The sequence below is a fragment of the Priapulus caudatus genome, unplaced genomic scaffold (genome assembly GCF_000485595.1).
Source record: "Priapulus caudatus unplaced genomic scaffold, Priapulus_caudatus-5.0.1 Scaffold19, whole genome shotgun sequence".
Lineage (NCBI taxonomy): Eukaryota > Metazoa > Priapulida > Priapulimorpha > Priapulimorphida > Priapulidae > Priapulus > Priapulus caudatus.
Genome location: NW_014577080.1, coordinates 225,249 through 251,028, shown reverse-complemented (window position 1 = coordinate 251,028; position 25,780 = coordinate 225,249). Strand labels below are relative to the sequence as shown.

The 25,780-nt window shown below is 42.0% G+C and overlaps 3 protein-coding genes across 8 annotated transcripts in view; 2 read left to right on the top strand and 1 right to left on the bottom strand.

Moving 5' to 3' along the window:
• Nucleotides 1-1,791: 1,791 nt before the first annotated feature.
• On the bottom strand, nucleotides 1,792-16,934 carry LOC106811526 (arginine/serine-rich protein PNISR-like). Of its 5 annotated transcripts, XR_001394155.1 has the most exons (13): nucleotides 16,817-16,913; nucleotides 15,317-15,449; nucleotides 14,475-14,684; nucleotides 13,043-13,302; nucleotides 12,356-12,563; nucleotides 11,965-12,158; nucleotides 11,629-11,784; nucleotides 11,410-11,512; nucleotides 8,799-8,855; nucleotides 7,901-8,137; nucleotides 6,546-7,479; nucleotides 6,141-6,188; nucleotides 1,792-2,613 (listed from the first exon to the last, which is right to left on the bottom strand). XR_001394155.1 is itself a non-coding variant. In XM_014815206.1 (12 exons), exons 2-11 carry the CDS (start codon nucleotides 15,429-15,431, stop codon nucleotides 6,551-6,553), a joined length of 2,469 nt encoding a protein of 822 aa, XP_014670692.1. In that variant the 5' UTR covers nucleotides 15,432-15,449; nucleotides 16,852-16,934; the 3' UTR covers nucleotides 1,792-6,188; nucleotides 6,546-6,550. The 5 variants fall into 5 exon arrangements, 4 of the variants coding, with proteins under 4 accessions (XP_014670692.1, XP_014670684.1, XP_014670676.1 ...); XM_014815206.1 differs by having other exon boundaries at nucleotides 1,792-6,188; nucleotides 16,852-16,934; XM_014815198.1 differs by having other exon boundaries at nucleotides 1,792-6,188; nucleotides 16,813-16,913.
• A 2,704-nt stretch (nucleotides 16,935-19,638) lies between these two features.
• Nucleotides 19,639-23,004, top strand: LOC106811675 (kynurenine formamidase-like). 2 transcript variants are annotated; one of them, XM_014815384.1, is made up of 2 exons: nucleotides 19,639-19,778; nucleotides 21,914-23,004. In XM_014815384.1, exon 2 carries the CDS (start codon nucleotides 21,948-21,950, stop codon nucleotides 22,815-22,817), a length of 870 nt encoding a protein of 289 aa, XP_014670870.1. In that variant the 5' UTR covers nucleotides 19,639-19,778; nucleotides 21,914-21,947; the 3' UTR covers nucleotides 22,818-23,004. The 2 variants fall into 2 exon arrangements, with proteins under 2 accessions (XP_014670870.1, XP_014670866.1); XM_014815380.1 differs by having other exon boundaries at nucleotides 19,640-19,778; nucleotides 21,911-23,004.
• A 2,176-nt stretch (nucleotides 23,005-25,180) lies between these two features.
• The window catches only part of LOC106811466, a 2,953-nt gene continuing 2,353 nt past the window's right edge, over nucleotides 25,181-25,780 (top strand). Inside the window, exon 1 of the mRNA XM_014815091.1 lies at nucleotides 25,181-25,245. The gene's annotated coding sequence lies outside the window, so the exon portion shown is untranslated. The remainder of the gene's footprint in view (nucleotides 25,246-25,780) is intronic.

Here is a 25,780-nt window from a genome sequence, read left to right as displayed (position 1 = left end):
ACGCACGCACGCACGCACGCACGCACGAACGAACGTGTACGTGCACACGCGAAGACTGTAGCATTACAACGACACAGATGCATGCGTATGTGTACTGTACGAACGAAATACGAAATATTTTGTCACAAATGACGCACGCACGTGAACATGCACACGCACGCATGCACGTGTACGTGCACACGCACGCACGCACGCACGTGTACGTGCACACGCCCACACGCCCGCACGTGTACGTGCACACGCACGCAAGCACGTGTACGTGCGCACGCACGCACGCACGCGTACGTGCCCATGCACGTGTACGTCCGCACGCACGCACGCACATGTACGTGCACACGCACGCACGCATGTGTACGTGCACATGCACGCACGCACGCACGCACGCACGCACGCACGCACGCATGTGTACGTGCACACACACTCATGCACGCACGTGCACTTGCACACGCATGCAAGCACGTGTACGTGCGCACGCACGCCCGCACGTGTACGTGCACACGCATGCACGTGTACGTGCACACGCATGCACGTGTACGTGCACACGCATGCACGTGTACGTACACACGCACGCACGCACGCACGCACGTGTACGTGCACACACACGCATGCACGCACGTGCACTTGCACACGCATGCAAGCACGTGTACGTGCGCACGCACGCACGCACGCACGTGTACGTGCACACACACGCATGCACGCACGTGCACTTGCACACGCATGCAAGCACGTGTACGTGCGCACGCACGCACGCACGCACGTGTACGTGCACACACACGCATGCACGCACGTGCACTTGCACACGCATGCAAGCACGTGTACGTGCGCACGCACGCACGCACGCACGTGTACGTGCACACGCACGCAAGCACGTGTACGTGCGTACCGCACGCACGCACGCACTCCCGCACGTGTACGTGCACACGCACGCACGCACGCACACACGCATATGTACGTGCACACGCACGCATGCACGCACGTGTACGTGCACACTCACGCACGCACGCACACACGTGTACGTTGACACGCACGCACGCACGTGTACGTGCACACGCACGTGTACGTGCACACGCACGCACGGACGTGTACGTGCACACGCATGCACGCACGCTCGCACGCACGCACATGTACGTGCATACGCACGCACACACGTACGTGTACGTGTACACGCACGCATGCACGCACGTGTACGTGCACACGCACGCACACACGCACGTGTACGTGCACACGCGCGCACACACGCACGCACGCACGCACACACGTGTACGTGCACACGTACGCACGCACGTTTACGTGCACACGCGCGCACACACGCACGTGTACGTGCACACGCGCGCACACACGCACGTGTACGTGCACACGCAAGCACGCACGCATACGTGCACACGCACCCACGCACGCACGCACGAACGAACGTGTACGTGCACACGCATGCACGAACGTGTACGTGCACACGCACGCACGCACGAACGTGTACGTGCACACGCGAAGACTGTAGCATTACAACGACACAGCTGCATGCGTATGTGTGATGTACGGTCGAAATACGAAATATTTTGTCACAAATGACCTTACCCAGAAGAATTCGTGGCTAAGTTCGCGCATACGCAGACTGTAACTACGAACTGGCTTATTAAAAAGTCTATCTTTGCCGTTGGTATTCGAACGAAAATATGCACCGTCCGTCCTTTATGCTTTTATGCTGCACAAATATGGTTGCACTCAAATTTGATTCTATGTATGGCTGGCTGTTCATTCAGACAAATCCATTTGAAACAACCCCAAACACATCTATTCATTCAGAATACTATTTTATTACTTTACACAAAATTTGTGTATGCAAGAAAGACATAATGCAACTATGGCGATTTTATGATATTACCATATATACCACTTATACTTACAAGGATGGAAAACGACACAGCTATAGATTTTGTATGAAAATACACATATAGCAAGTGAATTACTCACGAAGAAACTTAGTTATTACATCACAAAAGATCAAGAGTCTATTAGACACAAAAAATGTTCTATTACGGACCCTTGATATTGATGAAATACTATAACTGTGCTGCTATCTCGTATTATAAGTTAATTATTTCATTGTAAAAAAAATATCTTCACAAAAATGAAACAAACAGAATGCAAGCGCCGTCATAAGGTACGCAGTGGTTTCAACTCACTCGCTTCTAATAAGTACTGTCTGGCTATATATAGTAAGTAAAGTAAATTCAGTTCGAGTATCTCTTTGAACAGTATAGCGTCAATGCGAAACTGAAGGACACTTGACATTGTTTACTTTTTATTACATCACTATCTCTTAGTAAGACCCGCTGAAAGTTAATCATGCTACTTCGATGCATTTTTATTCTCAAAAGCAGGATTATTTTTAAATTATCTACACGTCATGATATGACTTGGTGCCAAGAACGTGGCCATGTTAGTTGAAATAAAATTTGACAGAAGTGAATTTTTGTGACGTGATGCCTTTAATGGCCCGATTTACACAGGGGACCAACGAGCACAGAATATAGAATGGAACATAGAATGTGTACTAATTCACAATCTTAAAATCCTGAAAATAGGCGCGTTTCAAAATCTCCTGCCAATAGCAACCTGCAAGTGAAATCCACATTCTTCGTATATTTCAACATTAGAAATTCCACAACAGCATTTGTTTAGCTTTGTTGAAGTAATATACAATTTTTGCATGGCTGTGAAGAAAACATGGCAGTTTTCTGGTAAAATATATGAGGGCTACAAAACTCCACGTTGCCCCAACAAGCATGCAATAATTGTTTTGTCATATATATTTTCAAGAGTATGCCATAATATTACTACATTATTAGATGCGAGTTGTCGACAATTAACGTCATTTAAATGTTCTAGAACCACAATGTAAATAAGAGTACCATACACACTTCGCGTTTCAATTCTTCATTATGAAGCTACATGTTTTCATTATTATTTATTTTGAAGTATGTCTTGATAATCATCTAAATCAACAACCTACTGTGAGCTATGGCGAGCATCTGTATGTCATGTAAAGACCTAGGCGTAGTCTAAACCAACGGTTTTCTCAAAACAGATTTAAAAAAAATATGAGTAACAGGAAAGATAAGATAATTAAAGGCTCAAAGGGTTCTACGCTGTAACAGTATGAGAATACACTCACTGCACAAGCCAGACGTACGTGGATGAATTTCGCCGTATGCTTTTAATGAAATCTCTGTCTAGCTACAATTCATTACGCGTAAGCCAGTAGATGTGAACTTAAACGTTATGATTCAAAAACTCTCACCCCCTAATCGTTTTTACCATAAATAATTATCATCCTGCGATAAACTAGAATCCACAGCAATTTTTACATCAATAGTCAACATTAGAGGTCGCCATTTATGTAATCACATTCGCCAGTGACTAATTGCAATCTTAAGGTTCGACAGGGATTTCGAGGTACAGACAGTTTCATTTGACCGGCGGAGAACATTGATTTTCCAACAGGCAACATTGGCTTATATCTCATGGCATGCTGAATGCTCTAAACCAACTACAATGCAGTAATTTTACAATCGTCATATCGTCAGAAGCTCATTGAGACCCTGAACAGATTCCAAAATAAGTAAATGCAAATTGTAAAGAGAAGCACAAGGTTGAAATAGACACAAATAATGTGGATTCTGCTGGTGGGTTTTTCTGGCTAGGACCTTTCGATAAGGTGAAAAATGTTAAATTTGGAATTTGTGCACTGAATTATTTAGCTTTGGATCCAGTTACGCTGATCAGTTACACGAACTGATGAATTAACAGTAAAAGAGGAGTGATTAAGTCACACATGCGCCCCGGAAATTGTTCACAAACAATTTTCAATACTGCCGAAGTTATAAGTATTTATACAATGGTGGGGTCATACTCCAGCTAATGCACCTGTGACAACTACTTTCGATTTTCTCGTCTAATGCGTTCGAAACCTTTAATTTTAACATACTGTCTAATATCTCAACAACCCGTTAACGAGGCATTCTTGAGTATGCAGAGAAATAGTAATCACAACCAACCAGTTCATGAATATTTTGTCACTATTTCCCCTCTAACATTCCTTATTCTTGGTTACTTTATGGACACAGAAAACGCATCGCTGCCTTTTTACACCACTGTCCTCATCCACCAATTCCTTGATGGCTGCTATTATTATTATACCCAGAATCATAATTGCAAGTACATCATCTGCCTCCTGACATTGTCCTTTGCAAGCCGATCGTTTATTGCATACACAAAAGTGATTTCACTCACAAAGGTAAAAAAAAAAATTTATGAGCCCACATCTATAAGAAACAATTCTTGGTTTTACGCTGATACTCTACATACTGTGTAGTCGAACGTTAATAGGATGTGATTAAAAGACAACTATGTACACTTGTGATAAACACTTATAGTAGCTGACCGAGATATCTCGGCATGGCAGGATATCAGAACGTTTACTGTTACATATAAACACATGCAGAGCTGTTCATATCTCAAAGAAGCAAAGCGTACTACGACAGGCGTTGATTCTTTATTCCTAATAAAACAATCACACGTATAGTGATAAGGATGCAGTCGGGATATCCAAATGCCGTCCGTTAACAAGGTGGTTCTACCAAACAGGAATTCTATAAACTATACCCAAGGTCCATATCTCGACACACTTATTTGTGTGTTATACCACGTAAATAAATGTACATGGTTCTAAGCTAAACTGCTACTATTATAGCAAACCTGTGCCAACACTGAGTAGACAATCAAGACTTTGACAAATTCTTGAATTGCAAATGTGTACTATTAAACAACTCAAATAACTTCATGGTGATATACTAATATCAGGAGTGTATAATAATATTATAGTAATATTATAGTATGACTCGCTCAAAACACAAGAAATTCAACATTTCCATGCCCAATTCAAACAAGAGTTGAAAGTTATGAACAATGACAGACAGTTACAAACACTTGTGGGCAACTACAAAAAAATCAGTAATAAAAAAAATTTACAAACAGTTACAGAACTTTCCGAAAATGCGCTTTAAATGTGCAGAAAACACGAGTACGTGTACGTACATGCGCAGTTTAAATTCATTTGACTGAGGTGGTGGCAGGCAGTTCTGTTTTGTAAGTTCTGTAATAGTTCGTGAATTTTGTTACGGATTTGCAATAATTGTCCACGATAGTTTGTAACTTCTGTTGTGCTCAGTAAAAATTATGTGACTCTCACTTCATAGTGAAACCTGGCAGGCTGGCAGGCTTGTGCCGGTCACCACGATGATGACGCAAGTTATGATTATCAGGTTTTTGTTTTTGGAATGTTAATCTGAACAGATTTAATAACTCAAGTCTCCATGATTATCTGTAAAAACTTACATGTATCATGATGTACAATTCGATTAACGCTTTTATTAGTCGCTTCAAAATTTCATCAATAGCTGCGACAATGTTAGCGACGGTAAATGGCTGACACAACTGGTGTCAGGTCGAATTCAGTATGGATCTACTCAATTTCTATTTGTAGCAAAACTCACATCATCACCACAGGAGGCAGCACAAGCCGCAACGTTATCCAGAACAAGCATCAGTCATTGTCTTAAATCTGGCTTTCAAAAAATCTTGACCCTATTTATCACATATTGACCAGTAAAAATTGTATGTGACATAGAGTCCAGTTTAACTGAAAATAATGATAAATTTTGGATCGGAGAAGCATTATCCCTTTAGTTCCAAAACACAGTTATTAAACACAAGCAATAACAAGTTATATAACATGTTTAGACTGTACAACAATACAGGCATACACTCTATTTAACTCTTCTCACTAGTCTCTCCCTCTCTGTCTTGCTCCCCCCCCCCTACATTCTCTCTCTCTCTCTCGCTCACTCCATATCTCTCCTCTTTTTTCCTCTCAACTTTCTACGCATTCTCTCAGCACTTCTCCAATTAGTACGAAATGACACCTTGTGGCGAAAATAAGCATCGTAAAGCTTCAAGCATTTAGCCCAAAGTAGTGTTTTCAACATTATTTACAGTGAAATGACTTTTCTCCCTCTCACTGGCAATATTACACACGTCTTGAGGAAGCTAATCGTTGTCCAAATAGTAAACTTTACACTTACCCACACAACAGCAGAAAAAAGCTCATGAGTGCAATTCACACCAGGAACCTGGAAGAACATACACGCACCTTGCAGAGAAAAAGGAACTCAAGTATTTTTTTATACTTACCTAAGTTTTGTAAAACTACGGACCAGTAATTATCGAACATTACTGTCAATTATATTACGCTATAGTTCTCTTTACCATTACCACAGCCATGACATAGCAGATATGCAGATACAGAAACAGAATACGTAATATTAAACTATTTCAAAAATAAGTAAACAATTATTTACTATAAACCAAAACACACTTGCCATATCACTAAAAATATAATATTACAACAGAAACTGCACACCATTTCACATCGGCAAGTGCTACGCTAACACAAACAAAATGGAAAAGTCAACATGAAAGGTACTTACATTTTTCATGAATTCGACTTGCTCTTCCGACTGGACCTCTTACCCGATCTTTTTCTATCTTCCTCCACTTCTTCATCTGATACAGACCTTTCTGGAGAACCGCGTGCGTTTTCCAGACTCGAAGACGCAGACTCGCTGGAATACTTGGACGCCTTTCGCCTGCGCCGTTCGGGCGAGCGACTGCGCTTCGACTTCTTGGACTTGCGACGAGAGCGGCTGCTCTCTTCGCTCGACTCGCGATTTCTACTGCGCTTCTTGCGGCGTTCCCTACTGCCGCTTCCCTCGCTACTCCCGCTGCGAGTCCTGCGCTTCTTACTCCTGCGGCTCTCCCGGTGCCTCTCCCGGTCCCTCCTCTCTAACTCTCTCGCCTTCTCCTTTTCCCTAACCCTTTCTTTCTCCCTTGCCCGCCTCCTCTCCTCGTCTTTACTGTGCGATGGGCTTTGGTGTCTAGTACTGCCCCTCCTACTCTTTTCTACGCTCCGACTATGCTCTCTAGACCTACTCCGTCGCCTATGTTTCTCTACACTCCTGCTACGCTCTCTAGACTTATCTCTCGTCGACCTATGTCTCGACCTTTCACCTGATCTATGCTCTTCCCTACTCTTATGCTTATGTTTGTCACGATCGTTTCTGTCTCTATTTTTCCCATGTCGTTCAACGCTCTTCGATCGATGCCTGTGCTTCTTGTCTCGTTTCTTATCCCTAGAGCGTTCACTTCTCACTCTTCGCCTCTCACGTTCGCTATTACTGCTCGACTCACTGCTGGAGGATTCTGAATCAGAACTACTAGCAACTGAATCTGGTTTTACATCAAGCCCTGGTATTCCCTCATTTTTCTTCTCAAAATAATAGCCCCCTTTCTCATCTGTTGTCGGTGGATTACCACTCTCCGGTATATCTTGAGCTGCCGACTCCTTCTCCAATTCTTTAGATTCTGCAATAAAACGACATCGTGTTTTAAGGTCACCTAATAAATAAAAGCGAAATGTTATCTCTCGCGTGACTCGCATTTTGATACGGTTTGTACATGCAGTTAACAGAACAACACGATGCTACTCAGACTGTCAACTCCAAAGAGAAGATGTTCCAGACAGAAAACGTTCGAGGGGAAGGTGTCGGTAGTGTAACGTCAAACCCACCCCCCTCGCATCGATACTAAGGATCCCTTTAAGTTTAGCTTCTTTGTTTCTGTCATTCCATATTGGAATTCTCTCCCTTCCTCTTTAGTAAATTGCAAATTTGAGGCTTTTTTTACTGCGATCCGCAGTGTTGATCTGTCTACTTGATCAACCCCCCCCCCCATCTACGATATAGCCCCTTGGACTTTGAAGACTATCATTCACGAGGTTACGCACCCACGCTCTTGTTGTTGTCGCTGCCCGACTCGTCGTCGTCGTCGTCATCGTCGTCGGCGGCAACCTGCTGCTCTTGTGTTTCCTGCAGCTTGCGCAGGAAGGCGGCGCGCCGCACGCGAATGCTGTCCTGGAGCTCGGCATCACTGTCCACACCGTCATCTTCCTCCTCCTCACCACTGTTCACTCGGCTGTCCACCGCCGACTCGTTATCCGAGTCCGACCCGTAGCCAGCTAGACCTGCAACAGTGCAAGCAGCCGATCAGCACGAGCCTAGCTTCCACGTAGAAGATGCCATTCCGCGTGTTACATGCGCGCAGTGCCTACCGATTGTATGGACAGCGGATGTCCCCCCCCCCAAGATATATTTCCAAAAATGTTCCCAAATATTTTCATGACAATGTATGTAATCACAAATGACGCTTCATTAATGTTTTTGATATTTACACGTGAGAGCCATGATCGGTATATACAAACCAAACCGTGTTTCTCAAACTGATTGACTCCCGGACAATCAAATGAAATTTACCGATTAGTTATTCCTAGTTTATTCGCAATTTCATAATTCAAAGATGTAGATAATGCTTGTATGCAAAATACTTGAGTGTGTATGCAACTGACGTGTACCTTATTTTAAAGCAGATCAGCATGAATAGAAGCATAATACTCTAACTGCAACTCTACTGAAACCGTTTCCACAAACACATGGCTCTGACCTTATCGGATCGAGCATGTGACGTGGCATCGAAATTACATCAGTAACGACAGTCAGGAGCATTCATTTAAATTAATGGAGGTGAGAACGTCACAGTGTTACTGAATCACCCACATGGTTTCAGCAGTTTTAGTTTTAAGCTGGGTGTCAGCTCACACACGAGGGAAACGCAAATGTGACACTTACCAAGACCGCCCGTGATTGACGCCAAAGCAGTGGTAGAAGCTAGCTGCTTTGCTGGTGCTTTGTACATACAACCAAGAATACATTTAGTACACTCATGCTTTCAGTCAATACTGCAGCTGAAAGTGGCGACCACATACTCCAGACCTCCTAGCTGCTGCCCAGCCGGTATGGTGCCGACTTGACCAAGAGTTGCTAAAAAACTCAACATCAGATAAAGGCAACACAGGGTCCTAGCAGAATGCTAGTCCAACACCGATGACCTGCGAACGATATACTGCGATCAGCACGAGCACAAACATGCCCGGCCACATTTGCAAACTCGCTGGCCGGTATTCTGTAGGTCGCAGATGTGACTCACATGCACTATGTGAATTTTGTGTAATGTTAGGTTACACTCGATGTATACAAATTACAATCAGAAAATAATCAATGAAAGATATCGTCACAAATAAAGATGCAGATTTGTTTCAGATTGAAGATCAGCATTCTTTCTGTACACCAAGTCTGATCTACCATCCCACTGCTCTACACACTATAGGTAGTTTGACTGCTAAAAATCCAACTTTAGAACTAGAATTCTGAGTGAAATAATAGCTAAAAGTCAAAGATTTTAGTGATGTTTATTCAAACCAAGAAATTAGAGATGGCCAGTTAGTCCAAAGTTTCAGTGGCTAGAAGTTTTCTTAACAGATTTTACTCAAGTTTGGCAAAAACAATACAGAAATCAATGACACAAACCGGATTCCTTTTAGCTTAGATAGGTTTCAGTGTATAATAGGAGGCGCCATATGCATTGAATTTTGTGATTAGCCCTCAGTCTGTAACATGTCAAATAAATCGGCAGCAGTAAAACTTGTCAACATCAGGGTGGCAGCACAATCGTGTGGTGTCATGTCAACAGTCAAAAATACAGAATCAGATACGTGATTACAGATAGTTGTACATATATATACTATTATTTATGCACTCACTATCATAATATACTCCTAATAAAATCCTAGGGTATAGTATCCATAAACAGGTACCGGAAAAATCGGCATAAATGTCACATCTACATGCACGTTTTATAAGATGTTTCAGTAAAAGAAATGATAACTCAAATAAAGGGACCATGTAGATATTATTTTATATAAGGAACTGGTCATATTTACAATTACATGTCATTAAATGAAAGCACAATGGCATTCTATCCATATGAAAGAATTTTGCTCTAGTTAAAAATGCACACCTTTAAAATACCAGTTACTTGACATTTGAAATTATTTACAAAAAATTACAACTCTCAAGAGAGTTAAATGATCAGGTTAAGAGACTATATAATGCGGTCAGCACATAGCACATGTCTGCACTCTCTGATGATGTTATTCACTCACAACCACCCTAATAAGGCCAAAACAAAATATAGGTGTGGTTACGGTTTCCCGACCGACCCTATTTATTCCCAGCAACCCTAAACATTTTATTGTCATTTTTCTTTTAAAGTAAAAAATAAATAAAAAATAAATAAAAAATAAAAAAAATAAAAAAATGAATTGGACAGTTCCTGCTTCAAAAGGCACAACACACATCCTTCGGACATGGTTCGTAAATAAAATATTTCAAGAAAATAAAATGTTTTCCCTACCTACCTACCCTATTTTTTTCGGCATGTAACGGTAACCACACATATATTTTGTTTTGGCCTGATCAAAGCCTCTGCGCAATAAGATAAGAAACATGACTGAAACCTAAAGGTATTATTTATATGGTACACACTACACACCATGTACAGGATTACCACTGACTGTCAAAACTAATTCACTGCAAACTCCAGCGTACACATGTGGCTCTCATTAAAGCTGAATAAACTACCTAGCATCTCTCTTAAAACTCATTTACCACTAGACCAAACTGCCTATCCAGTATCTAAAAGTTGTGATCATGATTTTTACATCTGTTTGAGTCCCTAAATGTCAAATAATACATAAATGTAAATGTTTTTTGTTCTTCTAATGTGTCCTGCACTTTGATTCATAAACCCCAGATATTCTAATGATTAAAGTTTCTTGTTCTGAACAACCTAGGACTAGTTTACTTATTACTGATTGTCAAGAATTTAATCTCTACAAGAACCTTTTGCATAGGTTCAGTTATATCACTGTTCGGTAATATCAATTTAATTTTGTGACCGATTTGACAATTTATGGCTCTAACAAAACAAAAATCATGATGACAAAGCACTGGGTAGGAAGTATGATGTAATCACCCAGCAGCTCCACTGTACAGTTATAACAAAGTTTGGCATAACAAGAACACGAGTTTGGAATAATAATTTAGATGTACACACGACTGTGTACCTCCATCGAATGTGCATGTGTAGGGCACCAGTTAAAGTGTCTTTAGTAAAATACCGGCTATCTACCTAGCTCTAATAGTTATGACGATATGTACATTTTAACACACGCTAACACCAAATTAATCAATCCACATTGAGACTTATTTTGCCACCCTCCTTTATGCTTACTCACTATCAAAAAACATACTCTGATCTGTATGCTACAGTTACAGTGTGATAGTAACACCAGGACGATGCAAGACATTTGGCAAGAGACTTTTAAAGTGCAAGTTGTACCTTTTGAGCGTGCCTTCTTGTGTACTTCTGCAGCCACTTCCCGCACCAACACATCCGTTACCTCAAGTAGAATCTCTGTCAACATTCGGCGAGTTTTCAACATCTGAAACGGAAAACGTGACTGCAATATCGCTATATATACCGGCAAGTTAGAACGCTACGTCCAGAGCAAGTGCACGTAAATGCCAAGACGAAGTGAGGAGAGACGAAAATGCATACCAGCTCTTGCTGCCTTTCAAGTTCAGTCATCGGTGGTTGCTCTACAATGGGTGATGGAGAACGCGCTCCTTCTGATTCCTCTTCTACCTGTTTACTTTCCTCCTCATCTTCTGATTTGGTACTCTTCTCATTTTCCTCATCTTCATCATCACTCTCCTGAAACCATTAGACAATTAATAAATATAATGAAAAACGAGTCACTGTATAGAGTTAACGTCAGTAATTCCATTTTTTATAGGAATTACATGCATAAAGACGTCAAAAATAAAGTATGTTACACTCGCTGCATATTTATTTAAATAACAATTTACACGTATAACCATATATATCACATACAAATCTGCTTTTTCTTGGTGCTTTCGGCGACCCTCCTTCGTTATCTTCCTCTTCCATTTCTTTCAAGCGTTTTGCTTTCGCTTCTTCTAGTTGTTTAATTTTTCTTTCCCTTTCGTTGGATTTTCTCTTTTCCATCTCCATTTTCTCAAGTCCCTGTCTAATCCACAGTGGTAATGACTTGCGCTTCTGAGCATCTGCATAGAAACACACACACACACACACCATATCACATATTAGGATACCGATGCAGCACTGCAGCAAACACACAACCTGCATTAAAACACTCATTTCGTACACAGGTAAATTAATGCCCAATTGGCATACGATTTGTAAGGGTTTTAGTCTATAACACAAGCTAGAGATGAGATCTGGACGATTCTCGTTAGGTTACCTAATATAGGTGCTTCCTCCTGGGGAGGAGTCTCCCCACGCGGCGAGCCACTCATCTCATCATACGGCATACGTCTGTCCCTACCACCGAAGGCCCTGTCACGTGGAAACCTGCCGGGATGGGCTCTGAACTGTGGCACTTCGGCAACGTTGGGCCACGCCCCATGCATCTCCTGCATGTCTCCATAGGCCTGCGCGTTCGGTGGCGGCTTAATGTAAACAACAGACGAGTCAAGATTGGTAAACTCAAATATTTTATTTATTTATGCTGTTATTTCGTCCTATCCATACAAAACTGACATTTACTACACATAAGCTTTACAGCTCAAATTAGGTATATTCACTGGGTATAATTGGTATAATTATTAGATATAATTGATCTGAGACAGAACCATAACAGTGAGTATTTGACTATACCAGTATACTAGTATACTTATAAATATATATATATTATTATAGTAGATTTTACTATATTACAGTTGGCAACATCAATATAAAACATTCAAAGTCTTGTGCATGATTGATCCAAACTATCCATATGAGTAATCACCCTCCCCATGTGTCTCACACCAACGCAATCAGCCGAGCAAAATATTCTAGCAAAATTACCCATCTCTGCGGTAAGCGAGGCAGTTTTAATGAAACCTGCATGGTAACACATCATCATACAACATTCCTGATCACTCACCTGGGCATAGCCACTGCTAAGGTTCTCTTGACCGCCATGGTTGTAGTCAAATGACTGCGCTTGACCAAACTGGTTCCCATGGTTGTGATCAATGGTCTGGCCAGGAGTATGACCATACTCAATCACTTCTTTTGGCACTTCGCTACTTGCCGGCTGCTGCTGCGGCGGTTGTGGCTGTGGCTGTTGCATAGCCCAGGCTGGCCAAGCCCCACCTGGCCAAGTGTAGCCAACCATGTTTGGCTGCACTGCATACATTGGATCTGTAATTATAAACACATCCAGTTCACATAAAACTGTCCCAATGCAGCTACGAACATCATTCTATACCATAAAAGGGGAAATAAAACAATAAGAAATTAATTCATACCAACAACTCACTCCTACTACGAATAGCATTATTAAATGTTAACAACTCAACCGAATTGGCCATTCAGTCAAATAAGATCACAATAATAACACTGTATAGGAGCAAACATATTCAGCCCTTATTAATATGTAAACATTACTTATTTATCAATTACAAAACAGCATATAAACAGAACATCACACAAGTTTCAGTCTACAATACTTCTACAGGAAGACCACTGGCTTTAAGAATAAACGCTAGAGAACAAGTGCCGCAGAGCGACAGCGCTCAACTGACGTGTATTGTAGCCAGGTATTCTTCTGATAAACTCACTGCCAACCGAATCAAGTGCGCCCTCCCGCCACCGCGTTGATAGGCTTTGCTATACCGGTAGTACAGTAATAAAGATATAGCTGTGTAACTTTAATGACTTCGCTATATTACGGTTATCATGGATATGCGTCGAGTGCGAGCGTAGTGGTGGTGGCGGGGGGAGGGGCGGGTGGAGGGGGCTCTAATAGCAAAAGCAGTTCAGTCCTTTGTTAACAGTCAACAAATCAATGTTTAACCCTCCTCTTGAGGGTCAAAAGGTTATTAGACACTTACTCTTCGCACATCAGCGAAAAGTAGATTTCATGGTCCTTTCAATAAAGTGATAAAAATGGTAGGTCAGCGCTGAAACAAAAATGTTTTGCATATCCTCAGAAAATGTCTGATATCTGACCTTCCCCCCACTGCCCTTTGACCTGTGACCTCCAATTTCGCGCTGGTGATGGGTTTTCTCCCCATCACACTATACATCGAATATTAAGAGGGTAGGTCGAACCGTTGAGATTTGTGCTGCAATTCCGTATTTCCTACTATACCTCAAGTTAAGGGGAAAATATTGACACTCCTTGACCTCTGACTCTTGACCCCCAAATTCGACATCCCGAGTACTTTTCGCGATCCCCCCGACGTACTGAATATCAAGACCATACGTCGAGCGGTTAAGATTTGTGCCCAACTGTTGACGGACGGACGGACAATCATGCGATTCTACAAGCTGCATCTTACTTCAGCAGCTGAGCTAATAATGATAAATACCTTGACTGCTCATATAAGTGTTGCAGTTTGTGTGTAAAATACTGTACGAGTCATTTGTACCAGCATTTGCAGACGTCTGGCTGTCATTAGTATTCTCTCCTGATCCAGTTGTTTCGGCGTGTCCTACCATGTCCACTCCTGGTGGCACGTCGTCCACTACCTCACTCTCTTTGCGCGTAATCCATTGTTGTGCTAGGGCCGCCCAGTCAACTGCCACGTATAGTAAGTATAATGCAATATAATGTATAAAGTATGTGTATGCGACTTACAATGCCCAATTATTTGTGATTTGTAGAACACCATTAATATCAGTTAGCGACGTGAGAGTGTGTGTGGTTAGCCCGCACCACCTTGGGCAACAAAATTTTAGCTAGAAGATTAGGGCTAGATCTCCGGCTAGAAGTTAACAGGGGTCCATTAATCGATACAAAATTTTTGCTTCACTCAGTATAAGATTACTCTTTATTTTTAAGCAATTGGTACCAATGAAGTTATTAAAACTTTCCCCAAAAAATAACACCCCTTCCCCACACATACTAAATAGAACCTGCCAGCCTTATGTATTAGAATCTACAGAATCTACCATGTTCCATCATTATGTAAATTCCTATTAAATAATAATTTTTTTTAAATCGCGACAAATAACAAAATTATCCAGAATATATATTTATTCTCGACCTACTAATCCGACAATCGACTGTCCTCACAACTTTCTCCTAAATTATGGGTTAAAATCCTAACAAGATTGCATGTCAGTACACTTGCAGAGTCATTAGTGCACAATTTACAAGCGTATCACCAGCATTATGGTCCATGGAGGCAATAACACAACTGATACTAACCTTGTCCATGCGGTACATTAGCATAGGCTGATGGCTGCATAGGCCACTGAGCCCACTGAACATAATTCATGGCGAGTGCTGAATATATTTCAGTTTCTTGTGTCACATCAAGCATTAGGCAAGTAAAACATACCTATGTAAGAAATTAAAATAAAAAGTTAATTAACAATCAATCGTACATCCTAACATTCACGGTTTCAATTGTGTCACAGCTCCAACTGCAACTGCTGTGGTTGCAGCACTCCGTACTCACTGATGGGCCACGAAAAGGTGGGGGGGGGATGTACAAATGAATAAAATGCTCCCCGCCTGGTTTCCCTCGTGCCCCTGCGAAGACAATCACACTTTGCAGGAAATCCTACCTGGTCAACAGCATTGTTTCAGTAACAATGTCAAATAAAAGTGTAAAAGCATAAGGATTTCGTGTCAACACATTGCAAAAAATGCCAGCTCATCAGTCAAATTGAGACTAGAGCCTGAAGAAACAGAAGTGGAATATTTTGCAGCTGAGAAAAAGCGTATCGACTTGTGACACAATTTAAGTCACAAGTTATGTCCACAATTTACAATGCAAAGTAACAAACTAGGGCAGCTCGATTGTCCCACAGCTACTACTACTACTAGTAGTAGTACTACTACTACTAGTACTAGTTAGGTGCTCTTACTTTAGGCCTTTCTGACTGCGCCAATCAGCGCAGCCGCCAACGATTGGGCATGCCGCCCGTTTGCCTGGTAGCATCCGAAGCATCATTTCGCATGTAAATTTGAGGAATTTCTGTGATTTGAGCGCATTCTGGCAGGCAAAAAATGGTGGGTGTAACTTGTTCAGCAGTCTTCCGCGATTCCAACAATAGTTGGAAAGTGGCGTCACCTCCAGGAACACCGGAGTTGTAACTGATTGAAAACGGCGAGTTGTGGAAACTGCGGCGGCGAGAGGCTTGGGCACCATGTTGTTATTATAGTCAATGGCCGTGTGTGTGCTCTACGTGCAGGCTTGTTCTTGCTGCCAGTGGTAGTGACGGGGTACTATACTCGGTAGCCACAATTAAGTTCCCTTCTCGCTTAACATTACGTTGGCGAGAGGCTATTGACGAGACACTACGTCCTACAACGTGTAACAGTCAGAGAGCCTGGTCGGTTTATATACTCGGGTACATATACGACAATGACCCCTTCAGCACAAGTGTAGATGTACCTAGCCTGAGTAATAACTAATAAAAAATGCAAAAAGAAATACAGTCAGAAAGGCCTAAAGTAAGAGCACCTAACTAGTACTAGTAGTAGTAGTAGCCGTGGGACAATCGAGCTGCTCTAGTTTACTACTTTACCCTTTGCATTGTAGTTTGTACTAGGCCCCTATTAGTATTACTGTATTAGTAAATTGTGGACATAACTTGTGACTTAAATTGTGTCACAAGTCAATACGCTCGATTTACTGTCTTGTTCGGATTTCCTACATCGGACGACATGAAATTCAACACAAGAATTATACAAACCTACTTTGATACTATAGTCAGTAAAGTCTTATAGTTTACCTAATAACTATGACATAAAAACATTTCGTAAGCTATGGCTTTCCTTGCTTGCTAATCATGGCGTCGACATATTTAGATTCACACTCTATCGCTCGTTCAGCGAAATTGATATATAGACAAATACCGTTACGAAAGTGGTTCCCATCTAGAGTTTTGGTCTGCCATCTACTGGCAGGTAATAAAAATTACTGTAAAATTTCAAATCGTTATAGATATGTAGGCCTAAACCGCTATTCTTATTATACAACATCCTTATTTGCAGAAGGAATAATACATTGTTATCAGTAGACCCGTGTTTAGGAAAGCGTCATAGCCGGTAAGGTGCAAAACTCCAACTTCCCACTCCGTACCTACCGGTACCATTCTACTTCTACGCCTACTTCCCGTCACTACCCCCATTTATATATATGGGGGGCATGGGGAAGGACGTACGTCCTTCCCCTTGCCATGCACCCATGTCCCCCATGTCACTTAGACTCCTTCTTTTCTACCGCCCCACAGCTATCTACCCTGCCGCCGTTCTTCAGTCTCCCACCCTCCATATGCACCCTCTCTTCCTCAGCAAGATATATTATGCAGTTTTCTTCAGTCTGTACTGCACGCATGAAACGGTGCTCGCGCGTGCGCAATATCTCCCGAGAAAAATAATAATTTGCAAAGATTACGCATTTAAAATGAAGAGAAGCTATCCGCGCATAGATTCATGTGATAACATTCCATCAGCAGACCTTACTTAAGAAATAGGAAGTATACCTTGCATGTAAGGTCTCCGCTGCATATATACCAGTCAGTACACAATCTGCATGGTTATATAATTGTGTTGGCAGATGCGCAATTTATCTCACCAGCTAGAGGAGTTATATTTTGCGATGAATATGCATTTAATATGGGTAGGGGGTATCTCAGCATAGATATATGTACCAATAATCAGGTAATGAATTGTTATCAGTAGACCTGTGTTTATAATTAGGAGAGTGCCCTAGCCGGTATAGGGTGTAAAACTCCTACTTCATCTTCTCCCGTCCTTCCTCTTGTCTTCCTTGTCTCTCGCCCAGCCTCCTTCTTCATCTACCGCCCATCAACTGTCTTCCCTGCAGCCTTTTCTCAGTCTGACACCCTTCTCTCCCTCAGCAAGCTATATTATGTAGTTTTCTTCCGACTTTACGGCATGCCTGAAACGGTGCTCGCGCATGCGAAATATTTCCCGAGAAAAATGATATTTTGTAAAAATTATGCATTTAAAATGAAGAGGAGTTATTCGAGCATAGATTCATGTGGTAATATTCCATCAGTAGACCGCACTTAAGAAATAGGAAGTATACCTTTCATGTAAGGTCTCCGCTGCATATACCAGTCGGTACACAATCTGGCTATGATAATGTGTTGGCGCATGCGCAATATCTCACCAGAGGCGTTATATTTTGCGATGAATATGCATTTAATATGGTTAGGGGGTATCTCAGCATAGATTTATGTATTAAATTGTTATCAGTAGACCTGTGTTTATAATTAGGAGAGCGCCCTAGCCGGTAGGGTGCAAAACTCTTACTTCTTCTCCCCCCGTCCGTCCCCTTGTCTCCCCTGTCCATCACACAGCCTCCTTCTTTATCTACCGCCCCTCAGCTGTGCAGCCTTTTCTCAGTCTGCCACCCCTCTCTCCCTCAGCAAGCTATATTATGTAGTTTTCTTCAGTCCGTACGGCAATGCCCGAAACGGTGCTCGCGCATGCGCATGCGCAATATCTCCCGAAAAAAATACTATTTTGCAAATATTATGCATTTAAAATGAAGAGGAGTTATCCGAGCATAGATTCATGTGGTAACATTCCATCAGTAATATCTCACCAGAGGCGTTATATTTTGCGATGAATATGCATTTAATATGGTTAGGGGGTATCTCAGCATAGATTTATGTATTAAATTGTTATCAGTAGACCTGTGTTTATAATTAGGAGAGCGCCCTAGCCGGTAGGGTGCAAAACTCTTACTTCTTCTCCTCCCGTTCGTCCCCTTGTCTCCCCTGTCCATCACCCAGCCTCCTTCTTTATCTACCGCCCCTCATGCAGCTGTCTTCTCTGCAGCCTTTTCTCAGTCTACCACCCCTCTCTCCCTCAGCAAGCTATATTATGTAGTTTTCTTCAGTCCGTAGACTCCGTACGGCATGCCCGAAACGGTGCTCGCGCATGCGCAATATATCTCCGGAGAAAAATAATATTTTGCAAAAATTATGCATTTAAAATGAAGAGGAGTTATTCGAGCATAGATTCATTTGGTAACATTCCATCAGTAGACCTCATTTCAGAAATAGGAAGTAGACCTTTCATGTAAGGTCTCCGCTGCATATACCAGTCGGTACACAATCTGGCTATGATAGTGTGATGGCGCATGCGCAATATCTCACCAGAGTATGCATTTAATATGGTTAGGGGATATCTCAGCATAGATTTATGTAATAAATTGTTATCAGTAGACCTGTATTTATAATGAGGCGAGTGCCCTAGCCGGTAGGGTGCAAGACTCCTAATTCTTCCCCACCCGTCTTTCCCTTTGTCTCCCTTGTTCCTTGCCCAGCCTTCTTCGTCTTCTACCGCCCCTCAGCTATCTTCCCTGTCGCTTTTCTTTAGTCTCCCACCCCTCGCTTTCAGCAAGCTATATTACGCAGTTTCCTTTAGTCTGTACTGCGCGCCTGCATGCGCATATACCCCACATGGGATAGCATTACCCCACATGGGATAGCATTACCCCACATGGGATAGCATTACCCCACATGGCACACTCGCAGCGTATTTAATGCATGACTGAACAGGAATTCAAGCATTCTCCATTAGTGCACGCAGTAAGGTAGGCGAGTCGCTCGCCATTGCTTTGGTGCGTTTCTAAGGACACAGCAACGAAAGGTATCGACGCACAGTGAAAGCACGTCTACAGGTAATTCTTATTTGTTATACATATTTCTATGTATTAATTACGATGTGGTTATTTCTAGATATGTCACAAAGCACTAAAATCTGTGTTACTATGATCCTCATGTATAAATCTATGAATATAGGTCATGTGAAAATCGATGATATAAGAAATGCTATATATAATATCAAGAGCGTATAAAGAAAGCATATACCTTCTTTATACGCGCTTGATAATATATCCGATAACAACAAAACGCAGGACGTAATTTTATTAACGTGAGTCTGTGAGTATTCGATCTAATCCACGGGCGTGGAGGGAGGTGACCGCAATGTGGCAGCACTAGTGTTGGGATAGTGTTAGGATTAGGGTTAGAGTCAGGGTTAGGGTTAGGGTTAGGGTTAGGATTAGGGTTAGGGTTAGGGTTAGGATTAGGGTTAGGGTTAGGGTTAGGGTTAGGATTAGGGTTAGGGTTAGGGTTTTTGCATCATGATATCTGTCCCCACACCATAGATTAATTTTTGTGGATCACAATGCCTATATATAGCGCGGCGACACATATATATTTATTGTGAGTGTTAAGGCCGCCGCACACCAGCCGATCTTTACAAACGATGAAGCGATGAAGCGATGTAGGTGTGCGGCGCGGCCTTAAAATCGGCTCATCGGCTCATCGGTTCAAAATCAAACATGTTTGATTTGAACGATCACCCGATAAAAAATAAAAATCGTCTACAACAAATGAACGCGCACACCTACATCGCTTCATCGCTTCATCGTTTGTAAAAATCGGCTGGTGTGCGGCGGCCTTTAGCCTTAACGTTTTGAACGTCATCGTCAACGTTATCACGTGACCTCCCTCCACGCCCGTGGGATAGCAACACCCGTATATAGCGGAGAAATTTGGTTAAAGTTGACACGTTTGAAAGTGTGGCCTTCTTGTGCAGTCTGTGCACGAAAAGGGTGTTCTGCAGTTATAATACCCTATCTTACTAAATGATACTACAGAGAGCCATCATGAAGGGGCGGGGCCCGTGCTCTTTTACTTCTATCCCTGTTCGGAGTTTACTGATGTTTTCAACCTACTTATATCGGGTGTTGCTATCCCACGGGCGATGTATGATGGCTCTCTGTAGTATCATTTAGTAAGATAGGGTATTATAACTGCAGAACACCCTTTTCGTGCACAGACTGCACAAGAAGGCCACACTTCAAACGTGTCAACTTTAACCAAATTTCCCCGCTATATACTACTATAACCAGCTAATTTCGTAGATGACTCAAGGTTTTACAACATTTTCAACCCCGGCCACCTTCGAAGTTGATATATTAGGGCCCCAGCTACGCATTTCTAGTTTAACAAATGGCTTCAATTAGTGCTTTCGATGCTTGCGGTGATATATATATATATATAGTGTATACAAAGTCGGGTTTGTCTGCCCGATATAAGAATTGTCTCAGTAGATCTGTACTAAAAATCAGTAAATCTGAATAAATTCGGAATATTCCACAGTTATGGTTAATTCAGAAAACCAGAAGACAGAGATATTCAAGCCAAATATTTATTATTGCTATTAAAATTGTACACCCGACACACAAGCGAACCCGGTTACACGGACTGCAAGCAGCCCGCTAGCTATGAGTATATTCCCAGTTATTCCAAATCAATGTAACAACGTCTGCTGGTTGGTGCTTGTAAGACCTCGCCATCGCCATCGTCATCGCCAACCATCGCCAACCATCGCCAACCATCGCCAACCATCGCCAACCATCGCCAACTCGCCAACCATCGCCAACCATCGCCAACCAGTTGATGCCTGAATGAGAAATACTTCTCACGCCAACAGACATGAAACACAGCGCCTAATCTATTACTATACAGACTTTGCCCATGCAGTGACCACATGTACCACTGCTGCCACTAACAAAACCAATTATACTATACGTTCAGCTAAACCCTCTCTGTACATATATGTCTAGGGCCTTATACTACTGCATTTTCCAGTAGCAACGGAAGTGCAGATTTTTAATGCAACTAGACCTACTAATAATTTACGGACTTATATCTGCGTGCACTTGCTAGTTGTTCTAGGATGGAATAAAATCGTTTTCTGACTGAGCCCTATAGGATGGAATAAAATCTCTTTTTAATTTAGCAGCATTTTAGCCGTGAGACGAGGCGGGTACAGCAGGATGGGAACGCCAGCGGTGTGCGAAATTCTCCTTGCGACTGTGCTCAGTTTAACGGTGGCCATCGCTTCTGCAAACATCATCGACTTAACGTACGAGTATGCCAACCAGCCCGATATGGTTTACTGGCCCGGATTTCAAACGTGGAACACGTCGACGGTACTGAAAGGCTGGACGGCCGACGGATTTTACGTTGAGGCCAACACCTTCTGTACGGCCGAGCACGGCGGGACACACATGGATGCCCCGCGACATATCATCGAGGGTGCGCGGGGAATCAACGAGATCGAACTGAACGAGGTCATCGGAGACGCTGTCGTCGTCGATGTTTCCCGTAAGACTGCCAACGATCCCGACTACCAAGCTACGATAGAAGACATCGAGAATTGGGAGCACGACTACGGCCGCATTCGCCCGGGAAGCATATTCTTGCTGAACACGGGCTGGCATCGCTACTGGCCGGACAAGGAAAGGTATCTCGGCACGGCGACGTCTGACACGTCCCTCATTCACTTCCCCGGCATACACGAAACTGCGATGGAATGGCTCGTGCAGAACAGGAACATTAAGATGTACGGCGTTGATACGATCTCTCTTGACTACGGACAGGCGCGTGATCGGCCAGTTCATAAGATCCTACTCGGGAAAAATATTCCGGGGTTGGAAAACGTTGCTAACTTAGACAGCATGCCACCTAGCGGTGCGCGCGTGTTTGCTATACCCATGAACATACGCGACGGCACTGGAGCAGCGACGCGCGTGTTTGCTGTCATAGATGGCGCCACAATGCAGCATGCAAGCGTGACGCTGATTACGGCCGCTATGGCAGTCTGCTCTCTCGTGGTATCGTCTGCTCTGATGAGCCCGGAATAATTATTCAGTAACTTGCAGCGCACACGGCATTGTATTTGCGCCGTTATGTGGAGCATATAGGTGGCCAAAGGGATGATATTTGAGAGGGTTCAAGGCGGTGATCAATAAACGGCTCGTAGGTGTTGCTACAGCGCGATTAAATGTACTACGTCACGAATTTTCTATGGTAAAATTTGTAAAAATTTTGTTGCCATTTTTTTACATTAAAAGTAAGAACTAATGGGAATAAACGTATCGTCAAATTTTTACCTGATAAGATTGTTTCTCAACTAGTTAAAAATCTAAAAAAAACCTGAATGATTTGATTGGTCACGAGTGTATGTTCACATCGAACAATATAGTAAAATAAGAAGTATAATGCAGCAATTTAACAAAATTACTTATATTTTGTGAAAAAGTGGAAATTTATTTTTTATTTTTTACTATTTACGGTGACGTAATCACTTTAAGCACAGTGTACAAGCAATTCATTAGAGCGATATCTATCTAAAGAAAACGTAAACCTGCATGTTACAAACAATGCAAAAAACAAACACTTTAACCATTTTATTGGACTAGCATGATCGTATAGTATACATCTTTTTATAGTATTACATCTTTACTGTGTGTGATAACTTTGCACTGTGTGAGATTTCATAAACGTGCTGAACGTTTTATAAACGGAACTTTTTATTGTATGCAAATTAGCAACTATGAAGCAAGTATGATTGCGCAACCAATGAATTCTTATAGGCTATAACCTTCGAAGCACTTCCAAACCGCTTTAAATCAATTTTGTGTACATGCCTTATAGTAAAAACACCTGCGAACGGTCGATCGGTTATAAGGCCTACCTATCTTTTAATTCAGCGCTCCATAAATGATTTTAAGTTGCAATTAGTTATTGTGCCAAATATATTACGCATTCTAGACGTGTAGAATTATTTAGAGGATTTATTATCCGCAAATGATTACTTGTTGTATATCATAAACATGTCTATATTAGATATAGCTCTTAGGGGCTATTTTTTATATTTAGATATGGAGCGTAGATTTGTTCATAGATGTAGTATTGTACCAACGCAAATATATATTAAAATTACTTATCCTTACGTGATCCGATGTTTTCATCAGAATTCCGGTTTTGAAGTTATTTTAAAATGTATTAGAACACACGGGCGCACACACAACACACACACACACACACGCACACACACATACGCAAACATGCACGCGTGAAGGTACCGGTACGTACGCACGTGCAAACATCATATGATAGATTTTACGACATCATGATGATGCCCGTAGTTACCTCCGCAACTCGAGTGCATTCAACCTCAGAAAACGTGCCCCGTAAACCAGCTCAGGGTATACTGCGATTGCACACGGACTTACAACGGCGCAGTTCAATAACACTTCTTCGCGTGTTTACGTCTATACTGGTTTCTGCGCACGTCTTTGAATGCAGGGACACGCCGTTGAAAATTAACTGCTGGGTTAACCAACCCGGAAACGAAATTTACCGCCACTAGGAGTATATATCACTGGCTAGGCCAGAAATAATCCCGATAAGGCAAACGAGCCCGAAGCATGCATACGTGCATGTATTTTCTGTGTTTCCTCTGATTAGAATGTCTCGGCTTTTCTAGGAGCGAATGAACTCGTTTCTAGAAGCGAATAAACTCGTTTTCTAGAAGCGAATGAAATCATAGGAGCGAATGAACTTGTTTATCATCGAAAACTTGATTCAGAGATAAAATGGTCAGGCCAAATATCGTGGCAGCCGTACACCTCGGCAAAGAAGTACATGTAATGGGAATTTGTTTCATGGATTGGAATGGAACACACATTGCTTTCTGAGTTATTATTTTCATACCTTTGTTTGTTTAATTTATTTAAAATGTCTCTTTCGTTGATGACTTCGGCAGTTGCGTAAAATCACGTAAATTCGTTGACGTCTACTGTCAACTGAACTAAAATTTATCAACTGATAAATACTTTTGATAACAATGAAAATGTTAACAATACTAACAACTACAGCGTAAACACGTGTATTCAAATTTATACAATTTATATATTTATATAAAATTATTTACAATGTGTACATGCTGGAAGAGGTTACATTATATCCAATGCGACCAAAAATATATTACTAGATTGAAGAGTAGTTATTATTATAACGATTACATCTACAAACAAAACGAGTTGGAGTTAGAAAGTAAAGGTGCAAGAAAGGTCATTGTAACGAGGAAACGAAATATACATTTGCCCGCAGGCGTTGTCTACCGTGGTTCAACGCTTGCAAGCGTGTTCATTTATGCGTATCACGGCGCCTGGGACTATATAAGTAACCGGGCACGCTAGGTTTCGGAACACATGCGGAAGCAATCTTACTGCGGCGAATGCTGGTGTGAAATTCTGAGCTTCTCCAAACATACGGCTAACTACGGTAAGTTATTTGTCATAGGTTGAAAATGCGAACATCAAGAATAGCGGTGCCAAGAGTTTATAGCGTGATCGCAGTTATGCGGTAGATAAACGGTTTAATCAAATTTATTTGTACACGATCAATCGACAATTGAAAGCTGTACCAAGCCAGCTTTAACGTGGCAGATAATTAGAGCGTTATGCGTGAAAATTCTGACAATGACATTCCGAAATGTAGGCATTAATTTCTAATTAGCAGCTAGTACTTACTTAATTACTAAATGAAATTCATCGATCTTATATCACGTAGGTACAAGTGTCTAGCTCGCAGTAAATTTTAAAGATAAACGATATTCATTATGTGTGAATTTTTTTTATTGCACATAATATTTTTACAATATATATGAGTGTGTGTGTGTGTGTGTGTGTGTGTGTGTGTGTGTGTGTGTGTGTGTGTGTGTGTGTGTGTGTGTGTGTGTGTGTGTGTGTGTGTTGTAGTGTAGTACGTGTGTAGTCGTAGTGTGTGTGTAGTAGTCGTCGTGAGGTCGTGCTAGTCG